This window comes from Chelmon rostratus, chromosome 12 (genome assembly GCF_017976325.1).
Source record: "Chelmon rostratus isolate fCheRos1 chromosome 12, fCheRos1.pri, whole genome shotgun sequence".
Taxonomy (NCBI): domain Eukaryota; kingdom Metazoa; phylum Chordata; class Actinopteri; order Chaetodontiformes; family Chaetodontidae; genus Chelmon; species Chelmon rostratus.
In genome coordinates, this window is record NC_055669.1 from 4,871,362 (window position 1) to 4,898,331 (window position 26,970).

Sequence of the window (26,970 nt, forward strand, 5' to 3'; positions counted from 1 at the left end):
GTCTTCATATCTGCTGGGAGGATTTGAACATGTGTTCATTTAAACTGCAAATTTAAAGAGACTGGGGAGCAACATTTATGCTTTGAAGAACACTGAAGGAGTCTCCACATTAAAAAAACAACACAAAATAAGACATTTATTCAGTGAGCACCAGTCAGTCAGTACAATCCTCCTTTTTCCTCCAAGGCTCAAGTTTTGTTGAAACAGTAACAGAATCAGACATCAGGGAAAGTAACTTTGAAAAAGAAAACATTTCAAACTTTGTGTGCCTTTCAGCCAGGCCTACGTCTCACCGGTGAGGGAAAATCTTCAGTCATTTAGTGTGCACCACACAGAATCTGCCTCTACTGAGTAAAAAAAACAAAACATTTGGACAATAACAACACACATATATATGTACAGGTTCCAATTTCACCAAAATCTGAAAGTGAACTCGCTAGATTTTCACACTAAGTCCTGCTACTGTATAAATACATGAAAATCACTCGCTGATTTCAACTCTAAAGCTAATGCTAAAGCACTGATGTTAATGTTGAGACTAGTTCAAATCACTTTACTGCAAGCAGCAGGACCAAAGCAAAGAAATAATTGATCTATTATCCTGATTTGGAACGTCAATATTTAATACTGGATTATGGGATGCCAATTAATAATTCAACTGATAAATAGATGCAACACAAGGTGAGCGAAGTTGGTGAGTCAACATGTTTTCAGCAGGGGGTTCGTCTGCATGACCAATCTCTTTCATTTTTGTTTAATGTCTGTAGATTGAACCATTAGAGAGATCATAGTGGTAAAATGTTTTTTTTTTTCTTTCTTTTGGTAAATTCCAGCCAGTTTTTGGCTTTTCAGTGGCCTGAAAAACATGGATAGACGATGCTGTGATTTGTTGACTTTGCTTGGAGGAAGTCACTTACATAAACTGTATTTACATCTGAGATATGACAGAAAAAGACGGACACTGGTGTCCAACATTAGAGGGTAGCAGTCACTCAAATAAAAAGTCTGACACAAGAAATGTCTCATTACACGTGTGCAGTAAACCAAATGTTTTCCTCCTATTTCACATTGTGCTCACACTTAAAATGTAAGTCTGGTAATAACCTATATTCTTTCTTCATGTCAACAAATCCCATGTAAAGACCCAAACCAACAGTGAACGTATGCTACTAACAAGTATTGTGTGTGTATCCAAAGCCTGGTGTATCTCCATCCTCTGTACCATAGAGTTCCACTGTTGTCCAACAGCAATTAAAAGCACATCAGTGAGCCGCGCTGTTGGACTGGGTGACATGTTTCTTCATTCCATGAACACACACACTGTAGGTTATTTTCACCCGATCCCTCATACACTGTCCTGCTGCTGTAAATACTCAGTAGAGCACCAAATGTGTATTAATCCGCAGCTGAAAATAGTTCCCAACAAATGCACTCTATTTCCTCCTGTGTGAGTAACATTTGATTATAACTACAGTGATAACCTTTTACTGAGGCTTTCAACACTTAACACTTCTGATCTGTTTTGAAAGATTTACGCCTTCTTTAGCAACCAGTGGTGTTCTGGCTGAGAACCACAGATAGTGTAGGAAAGTATCGAGGGACGGACCAACACAGTTTTGGTGTTTTCACGGGGTTCGTTGACAAGAACAGAAATATACAATGCTGCCCTTTAGAGGGAAACCCTCATCCTAAACGCCTCGAAATGATTTATTTCTTGCACAACCTGCAGTGTAAGTACAGCCTCTCTCTTCACCACTCTCCAAAACCAGCTAGCTTTGATAGGCAACACTAAACTAACACTGTCATGTTTAGAAAGGAGACTGAAATAAGGACCATGTTTACACCAAATTCAATTCCATTAACATAAAAAAGATGTCAAGAAATGAATAATAGTATTAATAAATACTACAATACCTTTTTCCCTGCAAAGGAAATCGAACACAGATTTATGCTGATGGTTTGACAAGTTTTAGCCCAGAAATCTTAAATCACACTGTGTACTTTACATCACAGCGGACCATTTTGCAAATCTTGGTGTTGTATTAAAGAACATTTCATGTATTTCTTCCTGTTCTCGACAGCCGGTGGTCTCCATCTCTTTGTTCAAGTCGTGTAATCCATCACAGTGAACATCAAGTCGACGTTACTCTTGTAGGGATGTTGTTGTTGTGAGGTGTTGATGTTCACAGTGATGGACCACCAAGAGTCTGGTAGCTCATTTTTGTTCTGTTGGGAAACCGATGGGAACCAACGGCTGCATGGAACTGCAGGAGAAATACTCCAGATACACATGTTTGAAAACGATGAGCAGAAATGTAAAGTATAAAGGATTTGTAGTTGTGGTGATAAAACACTGGTATGGTCTGTTAAGTTATTCACCTCTGCTGATATCTCTCTTTCCACAACACACACTGTAAATCCCAATGCTGTTACATGTTCATAGTGAATATAAATAACTTAAATCTAGACTGGGACAGATGCGTGGCAACATTATGAAGTGTCGGGTTACACATTGGCACTAAAGATGAAGCTTAACAAAGTGAAAAGAACTGAAATGTGCGTGCATGTTGCTCGTGTGTCGTGTTGGCACCTGCTGCATGTTAACGTGTGTGTGTTTCACCTGCATGTATGAACGCAAGTGCCTTTTGTCTGTGTACGCCGATGTAAATTCCATGCACTGATATGTCATCGTAATGTGTGTATGTGCCTGCATGTGTCTCCCATTTAAATGAAAATGTATGTGCGCTGTGTCGCTTTTTCTACTCTGCACCTTCAGCATGCCTGCATGTGTTAGTGTGTGTGTGTGTGTGTGTGTGTTTCCCCTCCTGTCCTCTTCAGGTTCTCCTTTGATGTGTGTTCCCCACATATGTGTTCTCTATGCACAGCACGATGTAGTGGTTGGAGCAGGAGCGGGTGTGTTGTCCTAACAGTCGTCCCGTCTGCAGCAGCGCGGCCTGGCCCGTCACCGCCATGTCAGCTGTCCTCCACGCCTCGCAGTAGTTAGTGGTCAGACGGATGCCCACCGCGCTGGAGCCGTGCCATACCAACTTCTCTGGCCTGGGGGAACGAGGGAGAGACACTTGGTGAAACCTGCAGATCAGGTAACTCTAATTTGCCCACAGGTGTTTATAGCTCTGTGAAGGCCTAAAGCTGAGATCAGAACCAGGCCCCTACACATGTTTTTAAGACCTGACTGAACCTAACTGGTGCGACCAAACTTACAATCAAAAACTAAGCTTTGAAGCTTTCTTTATCTCATCCATTATTAGCCTGATAGCATGTCAGGCTAATGCAACACATTGGCTACATGCTTCCTTCTCTTAGGCATTGTGCGCCTACTTGCTACACATGACATGCGTGGAAGCAGATGACTGTACAGTCAAAGAGAGAAAGAAATAAAGAGAGAAATTTCCTCAGAATGACTCATAATCTGATAAATATTATGCATGACGAATTAACACGAGGTTAGGTCAATCATTAATAACCCCAACCTGACCCGAGTCTGTTACAAGTGTTACGATTTAATGTGTTTGAAAACCTTTCTAGACCTGTGAAGCACACTTGTTTGACCCAGTCTGTCACCAGATGCATGCTGGGATGCAACCCTGAACAGGAAAAGGTAAAATTATCAGTTTGGATGAAACACACACACACACACACACACACACACACACACACACACACACACACACACACACTCACCATGCTGAGTCAGTCATCACATTGCGTCCGTCAAATGAGTAGATGGGTGTGGACGGGTTAAACGTGCCTCCATTCCCAGAGAAGATGGACATCCAGCTACTGAACAACACTTCACCCTGCGTGGAGAGACGGATAAAAGTGAACTGAATGATCTGGGAAGAAGAAGTGAATCTGTATAATCTTTAAATGAAACTAAATGGAAATATGATTTCCTCCTCACCCTCAGATTAACCACGGGCATGTCAGTGCGGTCCGCCTTCCTCACGATGGTGGCCAGGTCCTGGAGGTGCGAGGACAGGAAGGCCCTGTAGGTGGCTGTTAGCCCCATGGAGCGTGCCTGCTGGTAGCACTGGAAGTCTGCCCCCCGGATGCCTCGCATGTCCCCTTTCAGCGGGGTGTTCAGCGCGACCAGGTGGAGCTGAGGCAGAGAAGAACACAGCGGATCCGACACATTACTCATCACAAATCTGGCATCAGCCGGGCGTGCTGGAGTCAGGCTGGTGCTGGGCGGAGGAATTTCAGTATGTGTGCATGCATGTGTGTGCTGGTAGGTGTGTGTCGAGGTGTTTGCTCACCCCAGGTACAGCGTTGAAGGTCTGTGGTAGAACATTATAGCTGGGCTGGTATCCTCTGCTGCCCTCCTGAAGCTCCTGTTCAACAAAAACAGGAAGTTATGTTGACTTTGATATGTAAGGTGTGTGTGTGTGTGTGTGTGTGTGTGAGAGAGAGAGAGAGAGAGAGAGAGAGAGAGAACCTGGCTGTGGGCCCTGTGTGGTCTGCCCCATTCTCCAGATCTGCTGAGGGCCTGAGATGCTGCTGGTGAGGACGGCCCATTCTGGATCAACTCTCCAAGCTGAAAGGACACACACACACACACACACACACACACACACATCCAGACTCTGGTTCACAGCTATCGCCCCATGTTGATCCCAGCAGTCAAATCTGCTTTAATCAGGTTAAATGGCTCTTTAGATAATGACACAAATGTTACATGGAGACCACCTGTAGGTCAGTTTCAAAGTTAAGAATAGCTCTTCATATTCAGAACTTGGTGAATTACGACTCATCAACAGGTGGTGTTGGTGACATATTTTACCTTCTGTAACACTGATATTATATGTTTGTACAGTGATAAGAAATAACACATGATTAAGAGAAGGAGCATAAAGTCCACACGTCAAACCAAACAAACAGGTCACAACACACACCTGGATCTTGCGCCACCCGTTGCGTGCTCTGATGTACAGCTCGCCTCCCTTCTCAGACACGTAGACCAGTGTTCCCTCTGCAGCCCGGTGGGTCTCTCTGTTCAGAGCGTGGATCGTCTTGTAGGTGGTCACCTGAATGAACACGGCATCACAGCATCAGTGCTGTGCCTTCAGGACACTCTGACAGGATGTTATAGCTCAGCGTCCACATGAAGGCAAATCATGTTAGAATAAAGCTTCAGATCAGAGTTAGTTAGTATTTCTGACATGATACAGCAGATCAGGGGTAAAAAGCGTTGCTCGGTGGCAGGTATCTTACCGGGTTGGCATATCCTGGAGACCCTGGTGGGCCGGGGGGGCCAGGAGGTCCGGGGATGCTGACAGCTGATGAAGACGCATCAGAAATACATTGAATTAAAAACATTTCATGCATAAACACGAGGTTTATAACGTCTGATCCATAACTTTTATGGATATAAGCTGAGGTTTCCGCCATCCCTCGCCTTCACATGCACATACTTGACCCATATGCAGGTGCAGGCCCTGGGGGTCCAGCAGGCCCTGGCGGCCCTCGGGGACCAGGTCGTCCAAACCCAGTGGCCCCAGGCTGACCCGGAGAACCAGCAGGTCCTGGAGGACCAACGATGGACTCCCCTTTTGGGCCCTGCAGCATCACACAATCAGACAAAGAGTATTTTCAAAGTGATTTTCATTCAAGCTGCACGTGTTCACTCTCTGCTACTCAAACTGAATCAGCTGAATAATTGATTATTGATAATTGATTGATGTAATTAGAATAGTATTTTCGGGATGTAGCTTCTTATTATAGAACTCACCACAAGTCCTGACCTCCCAGGCAGTCCTGGAGGACCAGGCACACCGCTGTCACCCTTCTCTCCCTTCTGACCTTGGTATCCCTGATCACCTCTGGCACCCTGAGGGATCCATAAAAAAAGAGACGAACATATAGATCACCCACAGGCCATTTAAAGATAAGTTCCGGAGGATCCAGACGCTTATTGCACTGTCATTATATTATCTTGATTTTCCTTCTCTCAAACTATCTCAAACTATCAAACTAACTTTTTGTTTATAAAGATAATCACAGCCTCTCACTTGTCAGCCAAACTGAATGAGAAGTCAGTAAATTCAGCCATAAAAATCCAAAACAGTGAGCTGAGAGACACCAAAATGCTCTGTGGGTTTCTAAATACGAGCATCCCTCTCCACATAACACACAGTCATCTGATCCATTGTTGATATAAAAATACTAATCAGTGCACCTTTAACAGGACCTGAATCCTCACTCAAATAATCTAGATGTTGACAGTGTGTGTTTTTTATGTGGAAGCTGGACTGATGCCCTTTTTCATTTTTCCATTTTTTATGACCTATAGTATATGGTGAATTGGTACTCACCACAATTCCATCTGGAAGCCCGGGAGCTGAGAAAAAAAAAATGCTGCAGTCATTTTCCATTCAAAAATATGTTTTTAAGCAAATCTGTTTAAACCAAATGTGGACCCAGATTGTAAGAGACAATCAGTGGCAGTAAATGAGACTTGTCCGTTGTAAAGCTCTTACCAGGGGTTCCTGGCTCTCCAGGTTGTCCCACTTCTCCTTTGTCTCCTTTCACTGACTCCTATACACACACACACACACACACACACACACACACCCATTACACAGATACCAGCACGTTTTTGATAGCAGACAAACAGCCAGCACCAATGCACAGACTGCTGGACACATGGACTGAATACATTTTTAAGTCAAGCGTGTGTAACGAACATGTTAAAAATAGTCAAACACGACACAGGCGTCCGTAGTTAGAACATTACTGTCAGCTCTGCAAAAACACCTGTTAAATACAGCGGATGCATGCTCGAGACGGCAGCACGAACAGCCCCCTCCTGGCTGTGGTGGTTAAAGTACAACAGGTTAGGGGACAGGGTTAAAACGGCTGATCTGAATGATGGGGAATTCAGACTGTTCTTTAATGGGGGAATGTGTTTTACAACAACTGTCATTGGCCCCTGCCAGACCACACCTGGACCACTGCTGCTACTCAAAGCACTTTCAACTGTCAGCTCGGGATGATTTGCACACGCCACATATGATGCACCCTGGCATGGCTGAGTTACATCATTACCCGTTGTAGTGTTATTTTGAGGAATATGTGTGGTTGCTCACATATGGCTTTGAGTTTCAATAATGAACCAGGCCATACCAGACATAATGAGATTTTAACATACAAATCTGTCGACCGCATAATTGAAGACGGATAAGTCATTTTATCTGTTAGGTGAAAGTTTAGAGGTTTTTTTCATGCATTTATGAAGGGGCCCGTCTACCACACCGAAAACCTAAAAAGAGGCATTTGGAGAAAAAGGAGCCAAATTCCAATCAGACTTATCATGTCCAACAAACCGTCATGAGTAGGTTTTAATGAAATTATATTTTCCATCAAATCCCACATGTAAATTTTATTGTATTGAACTTTGCACACCGACTGCTATTTTGATGAGAATTTGTGCATAATCCCTGCATTGCGCCTTTCACCAGTTTACTTGATTGGAATTCAGTCTAGAAGAAACTGCAGCATCACCAGAGGCCACAGGAGACACAAACAGAACGTTTTAAAGCAGAACCCACAAACCCAGCACCATGAGAGCAGATCGCCTGAAACCACTTCTAACTACAGCGGGGAAACAGGCACTCACATCTTTATTTAGGGCAAAAATGTGTAAAAATGAACAAGAAAGTCCTGCACTCAAAATTTAGCACAAAATTAGCATCAAAATATACTTAAAGCACCAAAAGTAGTGCCAATTATGCAGAATGGTCCATTTCAGAGTAATATCTATTATATTGGATTACAACCCTGTTTCCAAAAATGTTGGGATGCTGTGTAAAATGTGAATAGAAACAGAATGGGTTGATTTGCAAAACACTGAAACCCCATATTTGATTGAAAATAGCAGAAAAACAAAACATTAAATGTTGAAACTGAGAAATGTTTTTTAAAATATCCTAATTTAGAATTTGATGGTAGCAACACGTTTCTAAAAGTTTGGACAGTGGCAACAAAAGACTGGAAAAGTTGTGAAATGCTGAAAGAAAACAGCTGGTGGAAGATCTCACAGTTAATTAGGTTCACTGGCAACAGGTGAGTCACATGATCGGGTATAAAAAGAGCCTCCAGAGAGGCTGAGTGTTCTGAAGTAAAGATGGGGAGGGCTTCATCACTCTGTGACACACTGCGCTGGAAAATAGTGCAACAATTTAAGAATAAGTGCAAAGAATGTGTGGATTTCACTGTCTACAGTAGATAATGTCATTAAAAGGTTCAGAGAATCTGAGGAAATCTCTGTACACAAGGGACAAGGCTGAAAACCAGTATTTGATGGCTGTGATCTTCAGGCCTCAGACGGCGCTGCAGTGAAAACAGACAGGACTCTGTAGTGGACGTCACTGCATGGGCTCGGGAAGGGACAGTGCAGGCCTCTATTTCACCAACACGATGCCAAACCACATTCTGCTCTTATTCCAACAGTGCGGCTCCGTAGTAAAAGAGTCCAGCTGCTAAACTGACCTGCCTGTCACCCACTGAAAATGTTTGGCGCATTATAAAATGTAAAATACGACAAAGGAGACCTCGAACTGTTGAGAAACTGAACTACGTGACAGCAGCTGGTCTCCTCAGCTCCCAAACACTTACAGAGTGTTGTTCAGAGAAGAGGTGATGCAGCAGAGAGCTGAACCTGAACCTGACACAACTTTATTCAAACATGCTGCTGCTAACCAAAAAAAAAAAAAAAAAAAGACAATTCAGAGATTCAGCATTTGATATGTCGTCTTCGTGCTATTTTCAATTAAAAATGGGGTTTCAGTGTTCATCACACTCTGTTTCTGTTCACATTTTACACAGTGCCCCAACATTTGTGGAAACAGGGTTGCTGAATTATTGATAGAAAGTGTGTGTGTGTCACTTTAACGCTGCAGCTGGTGAAGGTGGGGCTCATTTTTACTTGTTGATTATCTGAATCTATCTGCAACATAACTAACCTCATCAAATAAACATAGTGGATTAAAATGTACAATGTTTCCTTCAGAAATGTAGTACAGTGGAAGTATAAAGCAGCATAAAAAGAAGTTACTTAAGTAGAGCACAAGTACCTAAAATGTGTACTTAAGTACAGTACTTGAGTAAATGTACTTAGTTACTTTCCACCACTGTCTTTCTACCTGATGAAAGGCAGGCCAGAGTTTGATATATCTCACTTTAAATACAATCAATTCACAATGGAGCTTTTCTTTGGAACAGATGAAAATCAAAAGCCTGTCATGGCCAACATTTTAGCAATTTATTCTCTATAAATTCCCTTTTTGAACTGATTGAACTGAAAAGTGACATGGCACCAACTCTGATGTACATCCAGTAGAAGGATGAGTATGAACACTGCCAGTTCTGTTTTCTGCTTCCTCTTCCTGAGATGACGAGGACAGCGAGGACAGACGAGGCAAGCAGGATTCAGACTCAGACCCCCTTTAGCACCCTGCATTAACGTTCATCCTGGGTGATCAGACCGGATTGAACAAACACGCAGAACATCTGGGTGTTAATGAACCCAGGATGCAGCCACGTCATGTTCACAGGTGGCTACTTGATCTATAATCTCTGTCAGGGTGGTAAGATAATGAAATACATGTCTGGATACAATCTGTATCCAAGAAGAATGGATGAACTGAGGCCAGACCCGCAGACATGTAGCCTTTTCAAAGATCACTAGGACAGACGGGGGGGAGGAGAGGAGAAAATGAAGGGAGGATGGACAGGGTGGGGGGGAGACGGGGTGCTGTTTGTAGCCCAGACCAGAGAGCTGCCATGCTGCTACACCCACACACCAACAGAACCACCGGATGGTCCGATTTCAAACTGAAACAGACCAATCAGATGGTCCGACTCAGACTTACTCGTCCCTTCTTGCAGTGCGGTCTGGGGCGCACTGGAAACACTGTCTTTAAAATTCAAAGAAGAGCAGTGGGATCAGACCGAATGATCAATCAACTTCAAATCAACTGGAATGAGGCAGATCAAACTGTGTAGGTGACATTTACAGATTACAGATGCAGTTTTATAGAGCTATGCAAAACATATGTCTGTGAAAAAAGCATTGGCTATAACTGTTGGCTGTTTATCATCATCATCATCATCATCTCTGTCCACCGACTGAAAATGTCACATAAGAGAAATAAAAAGCCAAACATACTCCGTTCAGCCCAAGAATTCTTCCTGGAGGTCCAGGTTGGCCCGGAGGACCTGGAGGTCCCTGAGAGAGACAGAACATCATCACATTATTTCTTCTCACCGATCAGACAGACAAACAGACAGACAGACAGCACACAGTTTCAAAGTGAAGTGAAAACTGAAACAAAAGGGTCCCGCCCACACTGAAACTCAAAACACAAGACTGAAACATGCTGTCACAGCCTGCTGTCACAGGTTTGTTTACATCAGTGGTGCCTGCAAACACAGACTTGTCTTATCTAAAGGTGTCTGAATGGATCTGTCTCAAATGGTAAAAACAGAATATTTATCAGGGCTTTGGCAACAAGAAAACCACAGATCTCTTCCCCCCTTTCCTTTTCCTCTTACCGGGAGGCCGACAGAGTCTCCCCTGTCACCTTTCCTTCCGGGCAAACCGGGCCGTCCCTGCAGAAGGAGAAACAATGAAACACATCAGTGGAGGTGCTGACGCCCTCCAGGTCTAAGCAGTTCTGGGATGTCCTGGGCTGTTTGGATTGATGAAGAATTCCTGTTCTGAGTGTCTGATTTTTGGGAACGTCATTAATTAGTACATGAACTGGTGAGCTCTCTTATTTCAGTCCCTGACTCAACGAAGCTCCTCATGAGCCTGACGAAGTGTTGAGTGGCATGTGGTGCACCTGCCAGTGTTAATATAAAATCCTTTAAGATATACTTTAAATGGGCTGAAGGTGTGGCTACTTCCACAAGCACATGTGGATTATCTTTCTATAACCACTATATGTGCTCTATTCAAGTGCAATATATCATTCGAGAAAGAGCCAACTACTGTAAATCCTGCAAAAACTGCAAGATGTGAAAACATGTGGAAACCTCAAACATTGGATTGATAAAATTAGAAATCAGGTAATGAGAAGTGTGGAAGGGTCCTCGCTGAAAAGCTACTTTTAAATGAATGAATAAAATCTGTTTTGGCACTGACAGAGATGTTGTTCATTCATTCATCACACTGAGTTTTGAGCACCAGGGGTTCAGTAGACTCTCTGGATACAAAGGGGACGTTCATTTCCTGACAAATATACAACAAACAGGTACTCACTGAGCGACCAGGGAAGCCATATTCTCCTTTTTGTCCAGGTGGTCCTATTGGGCCCTGAATTAAACATTGACGTACACATCAGTTATATAGTTTATGATTAAGATTTGTTTATAGCTTGTTCACATGAACAAATGGGACTTTTTAAAAAAGATTTCTTACCATGAGTCCGGCAGGTCCAGGGAACCCACGGTCCCCCTAAGACATTACAAAGTGGGACAGAAAAATGTGAGATGAGAACGTGATGAGGATGTGGTTTAGATTTAGATTAATGGCAGTAATAAACATGTTTTCAACGACAGCTTGTTTTTCTGTTTCTCTAGAATAACTGAGGGGTTCTTCCCATATTCACAAAACCTCAAATTTGGTCCCCATTCAGGTCTCCAAAAAGCTGAACTCCATTGTAAAATTTGTCTTTGACTGACATGCATAGTGCACACATGACATGTTGATATCGTGCTGTGCAGGAAGAGCTCGACTCTTTATCGTCTGAGTGCCTGTGGTGTAGGGATTCAGGCGAGGGACCGGAGCATGAAAATGACAACCAGGAAGAAGCATGTGTTGTTGGATGCATCATGGTACTTTCACTTACTACTGTAGTAAGCATCAAAAGGGGTCACTTTTCCTGTACCTTGATGCCTTTGGGCCCCTGGGGGCCTCTTGGCGCTGATAAGATGGATCCATCTGCAGCAATGGTCACCCCCGGCTCTCCCTTCTCTCCCTTTTTGTGAAAAGAAAGAACAGTTTTGATATGTCTTTTGTTTATAGACATGATTTTTGTTATAATCCAGAATGAGCTTTGCAGCTCTGTCATCACTCTGGGGTCTAGTTCTCACCTTGATCCCTAGTGGTCCCTGACTACCTGGAGGGCCTACATCCCCCTTTGGTCCCCTGGGGCCCTGAGGAGGGATGAAAGGGTAGTGAGGCAGAGTTAGGAGGTTCAGCAAGGATGATAGCAGTTAGAAGGAAGGCTGTGGAGCTTGGTAAATTTTACAGTTGATGTGAAAAATGTTCATCGGTCGTGGATTAACACTAAAAAAATATATTCAAGTAACCTAAAGAAAACCACCATCTGTGACAGTAACATTTGCAGTATGTCTGGTACCTACCCAGTTTAGCCCAAGGACAGCAAATGCAAAATTGAAAAAAAAAGTTTACATTGCTTTCAAATAATTGTTGCATGTTTGTTCATAAACTGTAAAATACTCATATACACACTTAATGTTAAATATTTAGTTCAATCAACAGGTGATATAAATGCTCAGCATAAGGTGGTGATGCAAAATGTTCTTACAGGAAATCCAGCTCTGCCAGGCAAGCCTTCAGGGCCCTGCGACACGCGGACACAACACACACGACACACGCACGCATCCACGTGCATGCATGCGCAGACGGAAACACATGCAAGCAAAAGCAGTAGAGCTCGGTTAGTGATCTTTTCTGACAAAGCAGAAATGACATGCTCATACGCAGCAGCATCAAACGCAACTGCAGCCAAAGCACTTAAAAAATGCACTGATGATGCTACAGTGAAGTGTATTGTAGGGTGATACAGGGGTTATACTGCTAACAGTAAAAATAGCAGTGTAAAAGACTCTCTGCCTTAATAACTACGCACCACTGGTCCTGGTGGTCCTCTGATCTCTGTGAAGTTGAAGACACCATCTGTAGCATTGAGCAGCAGCTGTAGACGGATAATGTGACAGGTAAGTTTGAGCACTGTTAGAATGTTTTACATGTTGTATTCAAATGCATTCCATGTATTAAAATATGTATTTTAATGGTTGTCCACAAACAGCACCGTACACTAATCACAGATTAGTGGCTGTAGTGGCTTTTGTATTGCTAAAAAAAAAAAAAAACTAATACAAAAGAACACCCCCAATAATACTCCACCCCAGAAGTATCCAATGCTCACCCCCTTTGCAGCTTACCCTGCAAATTAGAAAGGTTTGTTTCTTATTTTGGCATATTGTGGTTGAACAATTCACATCAATCATCCCCATTAATCCACTGGAACAATGACTGTGCTTGACCTGTCTAGTTATATTTCACTGCTAATTAAGAGAAGACGGAGAAGAGCTCTGCAGATCCTGCACAAAGGAAGGATGATGAGACGCTTTGTATTGTGAGCTGAGAGCAGACACAATACAGCCACAGGCTGTGAGCAGCTGCCTCGCCTGGCTGTGGTAGCTGAAGCTGTGGCTGTGGATATGGTTGCATTGCAGCTGTGAGATACTGTGGATACGGTAACAGTACTGTACTCACATTCGTAAAGAAAGCATCATTAAGACACACAGGATTTGTCAGGTATGACAGATGGTTACCAAGACACCACAGGGGTTTACAAACAGTAGTTTCAATGCTCAGCCAGCTCAATCATGTTAATTTCCTGCATGTGCTCAGTGTTACAGCCTTTATAATTGTGTCTATACTGAACGTATTCTGAGGTAATGTAAAAGATTTTAAGAAAAAAAAAAGTACTGTGACCTTTCAGGGGCTCTGTGCAGAATACAGTCCAGTGACAACTCATTTCTGAATGACCTGAAACATAATTGTATGTAAATGTACGAGTGTGTGGGTGTGCGTACATCCTGCAGACTAATCATAGATCCAGGAGGTCCAGGAGGCCCAGGTGGTCCTGGGATACTGAGCCCATCAACGCCTCGATCGCCCTTTAGAACATAAAACAGAAAATTATTCGTGCTTTATTAAAATAAAAATATTAATAAAAGGGAAATGTCTGGCTGGCAGCAGTGAACAGGAAAACAAACCGAATAATACAACTAGATTCTGGTGATAACTCTCTGTAGGTCCATCACTACGAGTGACCCCCTTCACATGATCATTTGGTGCTTTCTATCATAAGAATATTGATTATAGCTACTAAACAGCCAGCTATCAAACTGTGGAGACTACATTAGACCCTGTCAGGTATCTCTTAATATCCACAAATAATGCTTTGGTCAGGTACCTACCTTGGGTCCTGGACTGCCCTTTTCTCCTTTGGCCCCCTGTTTGTAGAGTGAAGAGAAATAAAAAGAAGGGGGCGGTCTCAAGGTTTGTGACCATCTACGACTGTAAACTTTCAAACTGTCATTTGAACTATGAGTTAAACACACAACACTTCCACATCCTTCAGCGTCATCAGTTTATTATAAAGATTTGGTCAACCTGGAACAGAGAACAAACTACTTTGCACCAATAACTGCAAATCATCAACACATTTGTTGTGTAAACACCTATTACTTCTTACCCTTGCACCTGGTAGTCCAGCAGGACCCTGAAGACCCTCTGGTCCTGGCTCCCCTGGCTCGCCCTGCAATCACACACAATACATAATATCAAATAAATATTGTATGAGAAATACTTTTCATGCGTGTCTCTCACTGTATCAGTACACTCAAATAACACATAGACCTCTAAATTACCATCTACAGACCACCAAGTATACAGTTAAGACTGAAAATAACAGACAGTAGAGAAGATCATATACTATATGACAGAGAAATCTAAAGAAGAGCCATTTCAGAATGAGTTTACCTTGACAGAGAGCCCTGGAGCACCTGTGGCTCCATCCTCACCCTGCAGAAGACATGAGAGAGCTTCAACGGCGGAGCAACAAGGAGCAATAAAAAGAACATACGGGGACACAATATATACAGAGGAGTATTACATTATTATTAGCTTCTAAAACTAGAATACAAGCTACCTTCTGCAAGCATAATGCATGCATTTAATTAATTAGATTACCTTAGGTCCCTGGGGGCCAGGTTTGCCAGGGGGACCCTGGAAAAAACAAAACAGTAAAGTCTTACTGTATATGAAACAATATGTACAGTCTACATAAAAACACACACACTCTCCCACTGACCTGTGGACCTCTGACTCCAGCTCCAATGAGCATGTCACTCTTCCCAGACCCCTCCATGTCCTGGAAACAAACACATGGTCTGATGTTCCTCATTGAACTGATATCTGGTAGACTCAGGAGGTGAGGATGACGCCTTTGCTTTTCTCTGCTCTAAGTTAACCTGATGTTTCCTTCTTGGCTTATTAATTTAAGCAATCTTTAATTCAATCTTTGGTATGAAATAGGCTCACCTCTACAAAGAATTTGGTTCCTGGAGGTCCTGGGGGGCCAGGGGGTCCTGGGGGACCTGCTGGGCCTCTCTTCCCTTGTGGACCAGTAGGCCCTGATGGCCCCGGGGACCCTGCAATACCCACAGTCCCACATTCACCCTGTGGAAAAAAAGAGATTCAAGAAACTCCTTTTAGCAAAGTTGCCTTGTTAACACAGATTTGTCCTTCTTCTGAACTAAAAAGCAAACAGAAATGTGTTTATTTTGGGGATAAATTAGAAATACTGTACTCAGCAGCACGTGGTGCTGTTGGATTGTTTTGGCTTACTCGATATTGAGTAGCATATTACCTTTGGTCCAGATGGTCCAGGTAACCCTTGGGTACCCTAAGGATGTAAAGAAGGAAGAAAGACAAGAAGTATTACTTCTGGAGTGAGCACTTCATGACTTCTATTCAGCATTGGCGGGAACTGGGACAATATAAAAGCAGTATTAACAGAGGCAGTCCATACATGATTGAACATGGACATCAATCTTTGTTGTGTCATCACAAACCATGCTCATTTGGCTCAGTCCAGTTTGGCCAAATGTGGTAACTGAAGACCTGCCGGCAAACTGAGCAGGAATAGTTTCACTGTCTCTCCTGTGGAGATCAGCATCCCCCTCTGTGATTTTGATATTGCCCACTGAGGCCTGGACACAATACATCTTGATGATCATACCTTCATTCCCACAGCTCCCGGTAGACCTGGAACCCCATCTTTTCCCGGTGGACCCTGGACATACGAAAACAGACAGACACGAGTAGAGGTAGACGAATAAAACAGATATAAGTCACAGAGAACGTGCCAGAATGGAAAACAGAGCAAATGTGATGCTAGGCTGTTTGTTGACCCTTAAGCCATTCCAACAGGGCAACAGCAAATCCAAAGGTGACAGTCAGCCACTTTGAAGGAATACTCAAATTTTTTGGGAAACTGGTTCATTAGTCAGTCAACTTAAGTGATGAGATCATTCATTCCAACATTTTTCTGTGTCACCATAAGATTGTTCCTCAGTGCATCATGCTCACACTTCAGCACAGACAGCGATGAATGATTGTTGACTAGCGTCACAGTCGAGTGAAGCTGAATTTAAATGTGTCTCCCAGTCAGCTCCTTGTGCTTGAGATGGAGACCGTTCTGCCTGCTTACTGTCATTCAGCTAAACTGTAGCATGAAGCGGTGCAGTCAGCAGCCTTCGAGGCTAGTCTGTTTTCTCATCACTTAATGGGAAAGTCATAAAAAATTCAGTGTATTCCTTGTATAAGTAAGCAGCATCAGACCAAAGTACAGCAATGTTTCTGTACAGTTTATTTGTACAAACTGGCAACATAGTGCACCAAAGGCCTCAGACATTTTCAGTAAAACACTAAATTCCAAGGCACACTGAGTGATTGACTTTTGACTGATGGCTCAAATGACTGGACACTGAAAGTTTATACTTATATCCAACTACTAGCAAGGCCTAAGGTGGTGATACTGGTCAGTCTGCCTGTTGATCATTTGAACACTTTAATCCAATGCAGGATGTCTTGAGAACCACTGGCCAACGTGCCATTAAATGTTTTCTGTGCGTGTTCATAATATGTCGAGGATGAATCCAAAGGATTTTACTGACCCCACCTCTCTTCAGGTGACACCGTCAGGTCAAATCTTTACTCGCCCGACAGTTGGGTCAAATGGAGGCTTTTGCAAGCTAACAGCTGGATTTTTAGGAAATTGCCTGGGGTAATTTATTGGGCACATTTGCAGGAGCCAGAGGTAAGAGAGATAAACCCTTTTCCTTTTTTGAACACTCTATGAGCTTTCCTGTTGCGTTACACTCAAGCCAAAATGTCAACAGGCAGGTTAATATGACATTTGCTAAGCATATTTATCAGAATAAACTGTTTTCTTAGGATTTCCTCTAGTGCCTAGTCCTCTCGTAGTACTTTCACTCTCACGATAACAAACTAGCCATTGTGTTATTTGCTTCATCCACCACTTTTATACAGCGGTGCAGCCTGTAGTCGTTATACCACAACTGAAAAACACACAGACTGTCTAAGGTTATTTTGTAAAATGAGTTATGAGTTATAGATAAAGTTTGTCTGATAAATGTACTGAATCAGTTTGAGATTTGAGCAAAATCTGAGCACATCAGTATGCCTTGGCACTTTGCATTGACTGAGAATCTGACATTTACTAAAAGAGACAATAAAACAGATCAGTGAAAAGGCAGATTTGCTCCTTTACCATGTTGTATGAAAAAAAAAGCAAAATGGCAGCTCGAACTGAGGCTATACAGCAGGTCTGAGGTCAGCTCCCATCAGTTCATTCACTTTACCATGAACAGTGACACTGCTGCTGAAATGTTTCATTTATTAATGACAGCATTTGAACTGCAAGTAAATGAACCAAAAGTAAGTGACCAAAGTCCAAGCAGGTCATACAGTATGGAAGCAGTGATGGTGGTCAGGTGGATTATCAAACAGCAAAGAACACACACACACACACACACACACACACACACACACACACACACAAGCACAGCACTTCAGCCAGTTTGGAGCGAACAGATGCAGCCAGCGATGAAGACAACATGGTGGGAGATTATGTACAGTCATTAGCCTGAGCATTGGGGCAGTGAGCTAAGGTTGGTCTTTATCACAGGCATCACTGTTTTAATGAGATAACTGATACAAATAAAGCCCTGCTATTGAAGCATTTAATGTTGTTCCACATTGAAGATGAGCGTTACTTCCTCAATACTCAGGCTATTGAATGGAATTCTGCCTTTTACTGTTTGCTGGTTTAGCCAGCCAATATACCTCGCCTGAGCCCCAAGCAGACCCAAAGTCAAGCCCAGAACCAGAGGCAAAACTGGATTCAGAACTGAGCCCAGAACTGAAACCAGAGGTGAGGTCAGAGGACAACTCTGAGCTCAAACCTGAACCATCAAGCCCAGAACCACTAAACCAATCCTCAAACATCTGAAACAGAGAGCGGAGAGGAAGAGGAGGTGGCAGGAGTGGAGCAGGAGGCGGAGAAGTGGAATGAGGAGGAGGGGGGGTGGAATAAAGATTGGTGAGGAGATGACAAGAACAGATGTAGAGGGAGAATAAAAGACAGACTGATCATTGGCCATGACACACACAAATATCAATCACTAAAATATGATTTCGGAGGAAAAATATACTGAAGGTGATTTTTATTTGTAAATGAAAAAAAGAAGTAGATCTGGATAAAAGCGTATCAATAACAGAGATTAAAAGGAGGACAAGAAGAAAGATAGACAGCAAACAGTGATAACAAAGACAGCAACACCACAAATAAAACACAAAGTCCTCACTCGTAAATAATGGAGCTGAAAAGTTAGCAAATCTGACAAAGCATGCTACATATATTTTACAGTCTTCAAGCTTTTCAATGTAAAATAGATCTCGAGCAGCTTTTATTTATGATTCAGTGACATTTCTATGCCGTCAATCTGTATTGTAATCATAAAACCACTCAGATTCCCAACAGAAGCCTTGAATTCTTCTGACATGACACGAACAATTTGGTGCTGTTGCGTCTGGAAAAATGTGAAACTTGTGTGTCTGCTATTTCTAAGTGAATATCAGCTCGACAGCTGATAGATGGTGAAAACCAGTCAAAGCAGCCTTTATCCTCACAGTCATTTCTGCAGAATTCAGGAGTTTGCTGAGAACATACACAGATCTGCAGGCTGAAGACATGTATAGCCAATGCTGTGCTGTCATTGTATAGATATAGTTCAATTCGACCATTGCCATACTGACAATATTTGACTATGCATTCTTTATTTTTGTCAGGCAGGATCATTTTTTGAAAGACTGAAACATCACTAGGCTTTAAAACTGTATCTCTACCTAATGAATGTGCATCTGCAGGTCCTATAGGCATGCATGCCTCCATGTGAAGAATTAATTCATAAAACAATACTTGTGGACTTATTATTACTTATTATTTGCAATGAAATGAGTACCATATGTTTGGTGTGGGTAACTTACGGGTATTCCAGGTTTGCCTGGTGGCCCGTCTCTGCCAGGGGTACCGGGTGTTCCAGGGTGCCCTGGAGAGAGGCCTTCACCTGCAGCAGATGATGACAGGATGGGTCCTGGGGGACCAGGAGGTCCTGGAGGCCCTGGCACACCAGGAGGACCCTGGAGGAAAGAAAGATTTTATTTTTTCTGTTAAGCCAAATTAAACCATCAGATTATGCCATGTATCTCTTTGGCCTTTCTCTTACCCTGATGAGTTCAGTGTCGCTCTCCAGGTCTTCAAACCCAGAACCCAGGGCATCTGCTCCATACTGTAACACAGAGAAACACACAGTCTAACATGCACGTACACACGGGTGTTTGTGATGCTTCAAACATCTTGCCTTGACCCTCATCTACATTTACTACATGTTGATTTTATCTCTCAGAAATGCAGGATAATGACACAAGTGCGTATTATATGTACCAACAAAAATACACAGAGTGAAACCATGAACTGTGATACTCACAGGTACACTGCGGGATCTGGGGGGCCCAGGAGGCCCAGGGAGGCCGGGAGGGCCTGGTAAACCAACTCCTGGATCTCCCTGTAGAGAGGAAAGGCAGGAAGGAGAGGACAGAAGCAAAAGGTCTGTTTTTCATACTACATTTGGTGGCATACACTGATCAGCCACAATATTAAAACTGCCCGCCGAGGCAGCTCTGAGCCATCGAGGCATGGACACCACTCTGAGGGTGTGGCATGGTGGTGGATCCTTTGGGTGTGTTGCAAGGTGGGGTGTCTGTGGATCAGACTTGTTCCAGCAAACATCCACATGAATGCCAGGACCCCCAACCTTTCCCAGCAGAACTTTATTTGGAATAAACAGTCTACCTATTGTACTAAGTTATTCAGTGCAACCATGTGTGCTTTAGCCGTACCTTCTCTCCTTTAACTCCAGCTTCTCCATCCAAACCTGGAAATCCCTGAGATCCTCTCTGACCCTGGACGTTAAAAACAGTAAATTTCATTTCATTTCAGTTTAGTTGTTACATGGGATACAAGACATGAGAAGCGCTAAAGAGATAAATAACTTACTGGATCCCCTTTATCACCCTTGCTTCCCTGTGGAGAGAAAGAAGGATTTAGGATTTGTTCTAAATCTCGTGAACTCTATAAACACTCACACACACACACACACACACACACACACACACACACACACACACACACACACACACACACACACACACACCTTCTGTCCATCTCTCCCTGGCAGTCCTGTGGATCCAGGGATTCCTGGCGGTCCTTGTGGCCCTCTTGGTCCAGGCTGAGCTTGCCCGGGTCGATAAGTAGGCCCTGGTGGGCCAGGTGGGCCTCTGGGTCCAGGATCTCCACGTTCTCCTTTTAACCCATGCCTGACATGAGCCTGGAAATTCAAATAAAACCCTCATATCGTGCGTATGTGTGTAAAGAAAACTGACTGGAATGGAAAGACAATGCTGTGCAAAAGATTTAAAACATGTGTTATTACAAATAACACATCTGAACTGACCTCTCCTGACCTCTCCCCGGCCTCCTCTGTCCGGTGTGGCCCTGTGCACATAGAATATGACATCAACGGGTTTGACCAATCAGATTACTGTGAGGTTACACTGGTCATACTGTAGATATGCATGCTGCCACTTTTCAAGTGTACTGTAAGAGATGAGTTTGGTGACAATCAAAGAAAAACTTGATTTAAGTACCTATTCGCTGTTCCTGGCTACATAATATTCATTTAGCTTATTGCATGCTGCTGCTGTAACAAACCTCACCTGCTCCTATCAGGATGAACTAAGCATATAATTACAACTGTAGGAAGCTGAAGCTTTGAGTGTTGAGGCAGAGAAGAAGAGCTTCTTTCATTTCCTTAACACAAGTTTATGATGCCAGTCCTGGGATCAAATGGATCAGGAATTGAATTTACTGCTACAGATAAAACACAGAAAACACGGAAAAACTACGTTCAGTCTGACCTCTTATCAGCATTTCCTCACTGGCCTCTGTTGGGGTCTGGTGACCGGAGTACTCATCAAGCTCCACCTCCGGAGCCTCAGTGGGTGGAGCTCTGACTGGAACACTGTCCTCCTTCTCAAAGAAATGAAGAAGATGAGCAGGTCAGTGGGTCACCCAAATCAAATCGATTCTTCCTGTGAGAAACGTGATTTGGCTGAGCAAATACTGTGGTATCATACATTTTAACCTCTGTGTCGTCACAGGAGGATTAAAGCCATCAGAGCAAGGCTAATGGAAACTCGCTTATTAACGTTTGAAGCATCTCAACTTAAGTAGCCTCTTGAAGGATAACTAACTAAAACCATAAGGATTCATACTGTACAAATAAAACTGAAAATGCTGAATTCATTGAACAGGATCTGGAAGAAAATATCTAATAATATCATATCGTCTGAGCTTTTTGTTGACGCTGTTGTTGCTGAAAGTCTCCAGACCAGAAAGACTTTAATATCAGTTACCCAGCCCCTGAAGGACAGTTTCCTTTGAAGCCTCAAAGTAAATGTTGATTATGGGATGTTTGGGGTCGGACTGACTTCCTGGTGGTGGGAGAATGAAACATGGCACCGGAACAGAGAAGAAACACCCACACAGATGTATATAGGGACTGCTGTTTTAGGGCTCTGATGATAAGGAGAGGGGTGTATCAAACCACACACACACACACGCTCAACCATAACAGACTAAATACTCGCATCCACCAGACTCTTTTCAGGATCAGCATATTCTTTCAACTGGGAAACAAACCACAGCTTTCTTGCAGTTCTTCAAACCTGCAGGATGCTGTTAACTCTCATGTTTACAAAGTCATGAAATATTTCACAGGCATGTGGTGTGTTTCCGTTTTATGTAATACTGTGGCCAACCAAAACACAACATCACCTGTGAGCACCTCCGACCACCCAGCACTTCCTTCAGCCAACCCACCTGTGCTGTGCCATGTTGTCTCTCCTGTGTGCTCTTCATCATTTCCTCCTCTGTCTCTCTGTCGTCCAGAGCATCGTCTCCACTGGTGTATCCCGAGGCCTTAATTAAAACATCACATTACAAGTTGGTTTGGAAAAAACAAGCTTAGAGCCAAAAATGTCGACCAATGATAATGCAGTGTCCCACATTTTTGTCCTTTATACATAATTTTACAAACAAAAGAACTAATGACAGAAACTAATGGGGAAATAAAGAGTTAGACTGACAGAGGGCAGGAAAATAACAAAAAGTTGTCAGCTTATTGCTCAGTGAAGCTCTTTAACCACTAGGGGGTGCTGTCGACTCATGTATATATTATTGTACAGCTCTTGAACCACTCCTCTCAGAGTCTCCCCTTTTGTCTGAAATAGTGGGGTCCTGGGTGTCAGCCACCTCGACTGTGTTTAATGTGTGTTTCTCACATAAGGATCATCGTCTTCACACTGCTCCTCAGCTGCTCTGGGATCATCTTTTATCACCAGCTGCTGAATGGATCCCTGGAGAGAGAGATAAAAAAAATCAACAAAATCCCATTTTTGCACACATGAATTACAAAGAGCTTCTAGAATCTGATGTTTTTTTAGTAAAAAAAAGTTTTAAGTAAAAAACCTAAATATGTTTTCCACTGCTGGAAAGTTTTTCAACATGGGATGAGGGCTTATTCAGGTTTGTGAAACCAGGATATGATGTTTACATGCGCATACAAACAGACTTAATATGACATATGAGACTAAGTCAACCAGGACTTCTAATGAACTGAAATTTTTGACTTTTTAAATGAAAACACTTTCCCTACCTTGTCTTTATCCACTGAGACATTTCCTACATTTCCTAGAATGCAAAGAAGGTCTTTATCTTTCGTAATGGATTTCTCTGTATGGATCTGAATCATATTCAAGCCAGGGTGTCATGTTTCAGGTGTTTCAACCTCTCCTGGATTGTTCCTTTAAAGGTTATTCGTCATCATATTACAAAATAGTTTCACTAACTTTTTTTAATAGACTTTGATAAAACAGATTTTGTGTGAAGAGAGTTGCATTTTGTAGAAAGCAGTAGTATCATCTGAGAAGGGTTAAATAGGCAAATTTGAGTTTTAATTTTTCTGGTCTCTGCAGGAGGGCATGAGGAAGCACTGCTTTATAGTGTGATTGTGTTGTAGCCTCTTTCTCTCCAGATAAACAGAGGAGCACCACACACACAATGAAGGACAGTCACCATAGAGACCGGAGTTCCAAGGACGCACATGCACAACACAGACTCAGAGCATGGTAGTGATAATGCTGGTTTATATATTTCTATGGGAACATGGAGAGAAATGTCAAAACCTGCGGTCAATATTCAAAACATTCACAACCTTCACACACAAACACATGCTCAGAAGGGCCCCATGTCATTACTGTTTTCCTTTGTGGCCCAAGACAACAAACCAAGGACACACACACACGCACACACACATGCACGACACACAAACACAGAGTGACCCAGATATTTCCGACTGGACATGACCGATGCTGAGGGTGCACATCCTCCGTCGTCATGCTTCAGATAACCCGTTCAGAAAGTTGGGCTAAACTGAACAAAGCAGAATAAAGTGGGCCACGTTCACTCACCATGGCAACAAGTCACAAACGGCTCGTATTTGTGAGCATCGTTGAATTGAAAACTGACAGACGAGGATCAGCGTGACTAGTTTCAGTAGCTGAGTCTTTGAGTTGCGTCTTTACTCTGTTTGGGACGCTGTGTACAGTAAGATGTCACTCCTACTGAATGCACCATCATGTTGACATCACAGCACGCTTAAAGGCCTGAGTCGAGCCCTTGATCTGACCACATGTAAGCCTTGTTGACATCGCTGACTTCCTCATCTGCCATCGACTTACTCCCCCGTGCTCTCCTCCCTTCCACCTCTCACCCCTCTCCCTTCCCTCTTCGCCATCTCCCTCCTCCCCTCTTACTTCCTCTCTGTCTCTGATCTCCGGAGTTTTATCCAGTAAAGGCTCGGACAGGGTCAGCTCAGGAAGTAGTGCTCAATGTGATGACCCTGTTAAGGCCTGGCTGTATCCTGATCAGCGTTGGAGGTCGCAGTCATCAAATGTCACTTTCCTCACTGTGGCAACGCTCAGTAAGCATGTGCTGGGGTGAGAGGCATCATCAGTGATAGTACAGTGGAAGAAAAAAATGTTTCAGTCCACTGAAATCTGGGAAATTTCCAGAGGAGACGGACTGAGGTCAGGGGACATGTCAGCTCTTTACATGGTAATGAGAGGCCAGAACACATGTAAACAAAACACACCTACAGACACACACACACACACACACACACACACACACACACACACACATATGTAATCCTGAGACACACTGCACACTGATATTAACACAGTCCGTCAGTTTCATTCTCCTTCTCTTTGCCTTTCTTGCAGAGAGAAAACTCGTTATATTCCAGACGTTACACATACACACACAGATAGCCACATTTAGAGGATTTCTAGACTTACCACGAACTTGTCCAGCCCCGTGCTTCCCGCATTCGATACAAAAATGCCTGAATTGTGCGAGAAGGTGAGTCTTTCTGGCCTCCGATGGAAGGTGGTCCTCTCGGCCTCTCCACAGTCCATGTAGAGACGCACCTCTTCATGCTCCACCACCAACTGACAGACAGATCAAATACACCAGTTCAATGTAGGGTTTCATTCTGGAATTCCTCATTGTTTTGTTCAACATGACTTTTTTTGTTTGAGTTTTGAAAAACTGATCGGTGAAGATGCCAAGATTCAAGGCAAATCGATGCTTTATTTGTGTCTGTTCTCTTTTTCCTCATACTGTATGTCAGAGATCAAACTCTCAAACTTCCTGTCATTTTCAAATCACATCCTGACATGTCAGTGAATGTGGTGGTTCTGTTCTGGTAGAAATGAAGAGCTAATATCAACATTTTCAAAAGTGTTTTTTCAAGAATTTCAGGCAAAAATAGATATATTGTAAGAAACATAATCAATAGATTTGTATTGGAAACTAGTGAAGTCATCTCACTGCACTGCTAAACATTTTTTCACATGTTCAAAGAATTTTAGAGTGCAAAAAAAAGCATTAAAACTTTAAATGTTTGACTCATTCTGAAGTGAATTAACATATTCCAGCAGGTTCGAAATAAAATACGCATAGAAGAGAAATGATCTACTTACAAATGGGGCCGTTTGTGGCTGAGGTGGAGCATAAACATATTTAATAAAAGGTCTGTGTCCGCTGAGAATACTCCTTTAATCCTAGCATTCCTCCTAGTATGTAATGCTCACCGTGAATCGCGTCCATTGGTTGGTCATATCTGGGACACTGAAGGCAGCAGCTTTGTGGCTGTGGGTAGCTTGCTCATTGTCAGTGTAGTACAGTAAGATGCTTTGGAGGCCCCCACGCACCGGAGTGAGGGCCAAACCCAGCTCCACCACCTTCTGACGGGCATCTGTGATGGCAAAGAGCACGCCTCCTCTCTGAGTGTCTGGACGCACCTGATGTAAGGGCAAGGCAGAAGACATCGGAGGTCACTAAGGCTCATTGCTTCGGTATTTTACTCCTATTGTATGAATATTACACTCATACTACTAGACACAGAAGTACAAATGGATCGGGTATCATAGAAAAAATGCACAAATCTAAAGTAACATCTTTTGTTCATGCAAGTTAAAAAAAGTTTAAGACATGAAGTCTTGCTTTATGACCAAATTTCAACATAAATTCAACATAATGTGGCCTTAGCTGACAATAAAGAAGGTTATTTTGCATAGAAGGATGACAGCATACAAAGTTGGTATACAAAGTTGAGGGGTGTAGTTCTCTAGCGTTACCGTGACAATGATGGCAAAGTCCCTGTAGAATGACCCTGGCACGAAGGTTTTGGTGAGCCGGCCGATGTTGGCTTCGGGCCCGAAGTTGTAGGCAGGAAAACCCTCATAGCCAGGAGTGAAGGAGACAGAGGGGGGGAGGGGGACGCCGATTAACTCCGTCAGGTCCAGGTGACCTCCTGGGCCTCGCTCTGACAGAGACGGGGACAATGCAGTGCATGACTATCTGTGTTTGTTCGCATGTGACTGCTTAGTTTGATCGACACATTTTAAATTATAGCTATCAGAGTTGCCGGAAGTGGTCAGAGAAACATTAAGTGATCAAAAGATGAAAGATAACTCTACGTTAACAAACTTCAACTGATAGAGGGCACTTCAAATCTAACTTAAGTTGATTGTTTCATTATTTTCAATTGCTTGTTATCCCCCCACTGGAAACTTGTTTTTCTTCACAGTGGGATGACTTGACTGGAACGTCCACCTGTAAGTGAACCTTACGCGAGGTGCACAGAAGCTGTTCTGGCAGCTTCCTTTGTTTGCTATCTGTGTGTTGCTGGCTCGTACAACACACTCAGGGAGAGATGCACCAGGATCATCTTGACATGGCTTTAATTTGACTTGACCTGATCCAGACTCTGCCCACGCCTCGCTGCTCTGCCTCGCATGGACATAATCCTCCGAAACAGAAATGCACACACAATGGCTGGCAATTAGAGTGTTCAGTG

The 26,970-nt window shown here is 43.1% G+C and overlaps 1 protein-coding gene across 2 annotated transcripts in view; it reads right to left on the reverse strand.

Moving 5' to 3' along the window:
- Positions 1 to 150: 150 nt before the first annotated feature.
- Positions 151 to 26,970, reverse strand: part of LOC121614542 (collagen alpha-1(XVIII) chain-like) — a 49,795-nt gene continuing 22,975 nt past the window's right edge. The window contains exons 3-43 of one of the 2 annotated variants that reach the window (XM_041948467.1): positions 26,249 to 26,436; positions 25,703 to 25,912; positions 24,905 to 25,057; positions 22,829 to 22,903; positions 22,368 to 22,466; positions 21,404 to 21,515; positions 20,941 to 20,981; positions 20,641 to 20,814; positions 20,484 to 20,510; positions 20,327 to 20,389; positions 19,915 to 19,992; positions 19,654 to 19,716; positions 19,415 to 19,567; positions 16,083 to 16,136; positions 15,711 to 15,746; positions 15,383 to 15,520; positions 15,153 to 15,212; positions 15,032 to 15,067; positions 14,822 to 14,863; positions 14,535 to 14,597; positions 14,257 to 14,292; positions 13,870 to 13,953; positions 12,897 to 12,962; positions 12,115 to 12,177; positions 11,910 to 11,999; positions 11,441 to 11,476; positions 11,282 to 11,335; positions 10,573 to 10,629; positions 10,187 to 10,246; positions 9,891 to 9,935; positions 6,498 to 6,555; positions 6,333 to 6,358; positions 5,750 to 5,848; positions 5,433 to 5,577; positions 5,233 to 5,297; positions 4,914 to 5,045; positions 4,457 to 4,555; positions 4,278 to 4,352; positions 3,923 to 4,120; positions 3,703 to 3,818; positions 151 to 3,057 (exon numbers count right to left, since the gene is read on the reverse strand). In XM_041948467.1, coding sequence (XP_041804401.1) covers positions 2,835 to 3,057; positions 3,703 to 3,818; positions 3,923 to 4,120; positions 4,278 to 4,352; positions 4,457 to 4,555; positions 4,914 to 5,045; positions 5,233 to 5,297; positions 5,433 to 5,577; positions 5,750 to 5,848; positions 6,333 to 6,358; positions 6,498 to 6,555; positions 9,891 to 9,935; positions 10,187 to 10,246; positions 10,573 to 10,629; positions 11,282 to 11,335; positions 11,441 to 11,476; positions 11,910 to 11,999; positions 12,115 to 12,177; positions 12,897 to 12,962; positions 13,870 to 13,953; positions 14,257 to 14,292; positions 14,535 to 14,597; positions 14,822 to 14,863; positions 15,032 to 15,067; positions 15,153 to 15,212; positions 15,383 to 15,520; positions 15,711 to 15,746; positions 16,083 to 16,136; positions 19,415 to 19,567; positions 19,654 to 19,716; positions 19,915 to 19,992; positions 20,327 to 20,389; positions 20,484 to 20,510; positions 20,641 to 20,814; positions 20,941 to 20,981; positions 21,404 to 21,515; positions 22,368 to 22,466; positions 22,829 to 22,903; positions 24,905 to 25,057; positions 25,703 to 25,912; positions 26,249 to 26,436 — 3,692 coding nt within the window. In that variant the 3' untranslated portion in view covers positions 151 to 2,834. The remainder of the gene's footprint in view (positions 3,058 to 3,702; positions 3,819 to 3,922; positions 4,121 to 4,277; positions 4,353 to 4,456; positions 4,556 to 4,913; positions 5,046 to 5,232; positions 5,298 to 5,432; positions 5,578 to 5,749; positions 5,849 to 6,332; positions 6,359 to 6,497; positions 6,556 to 9,890; positions 9,936 to 10,186; positions 10,247 to 10,572; positions 10,630 to 11,281; positions 11,336 to 11,440; positions 11,477 to 11,909; positions 12,000 to 12,114; positions 12,178 to 12,896; positions 12,963 to 13,869; positions 13,954 to 14,256; positions 14,293 to 14,534; positions 14,598 to 14,821; positions 14,864 to 15,031; positions 15,068 to 15,152; positions 15,213 to 15,382; positions 15,521 to 15,710; positions 15,747 to 16,082; positions 16,137 to 19,414; positions 19,568 to 19,653; positions 19,717 to 19,914; positions 19,993 to 20,326; positions 20,390 to 20,483; positions 20,511 to 20,640; positions 20,815 to 20,940; positions 20,982 to 21,403; positions 21,516 to 22,367; positions 22,467 to 22,828; positions 22,904 to 24,904; positions 25,058 to 25,702; positions 25,913 to 26,248; positions 26,437 to 26,970) is intronic. The other variant, XM_041948468.1, reaches the window with a different exon arrangement.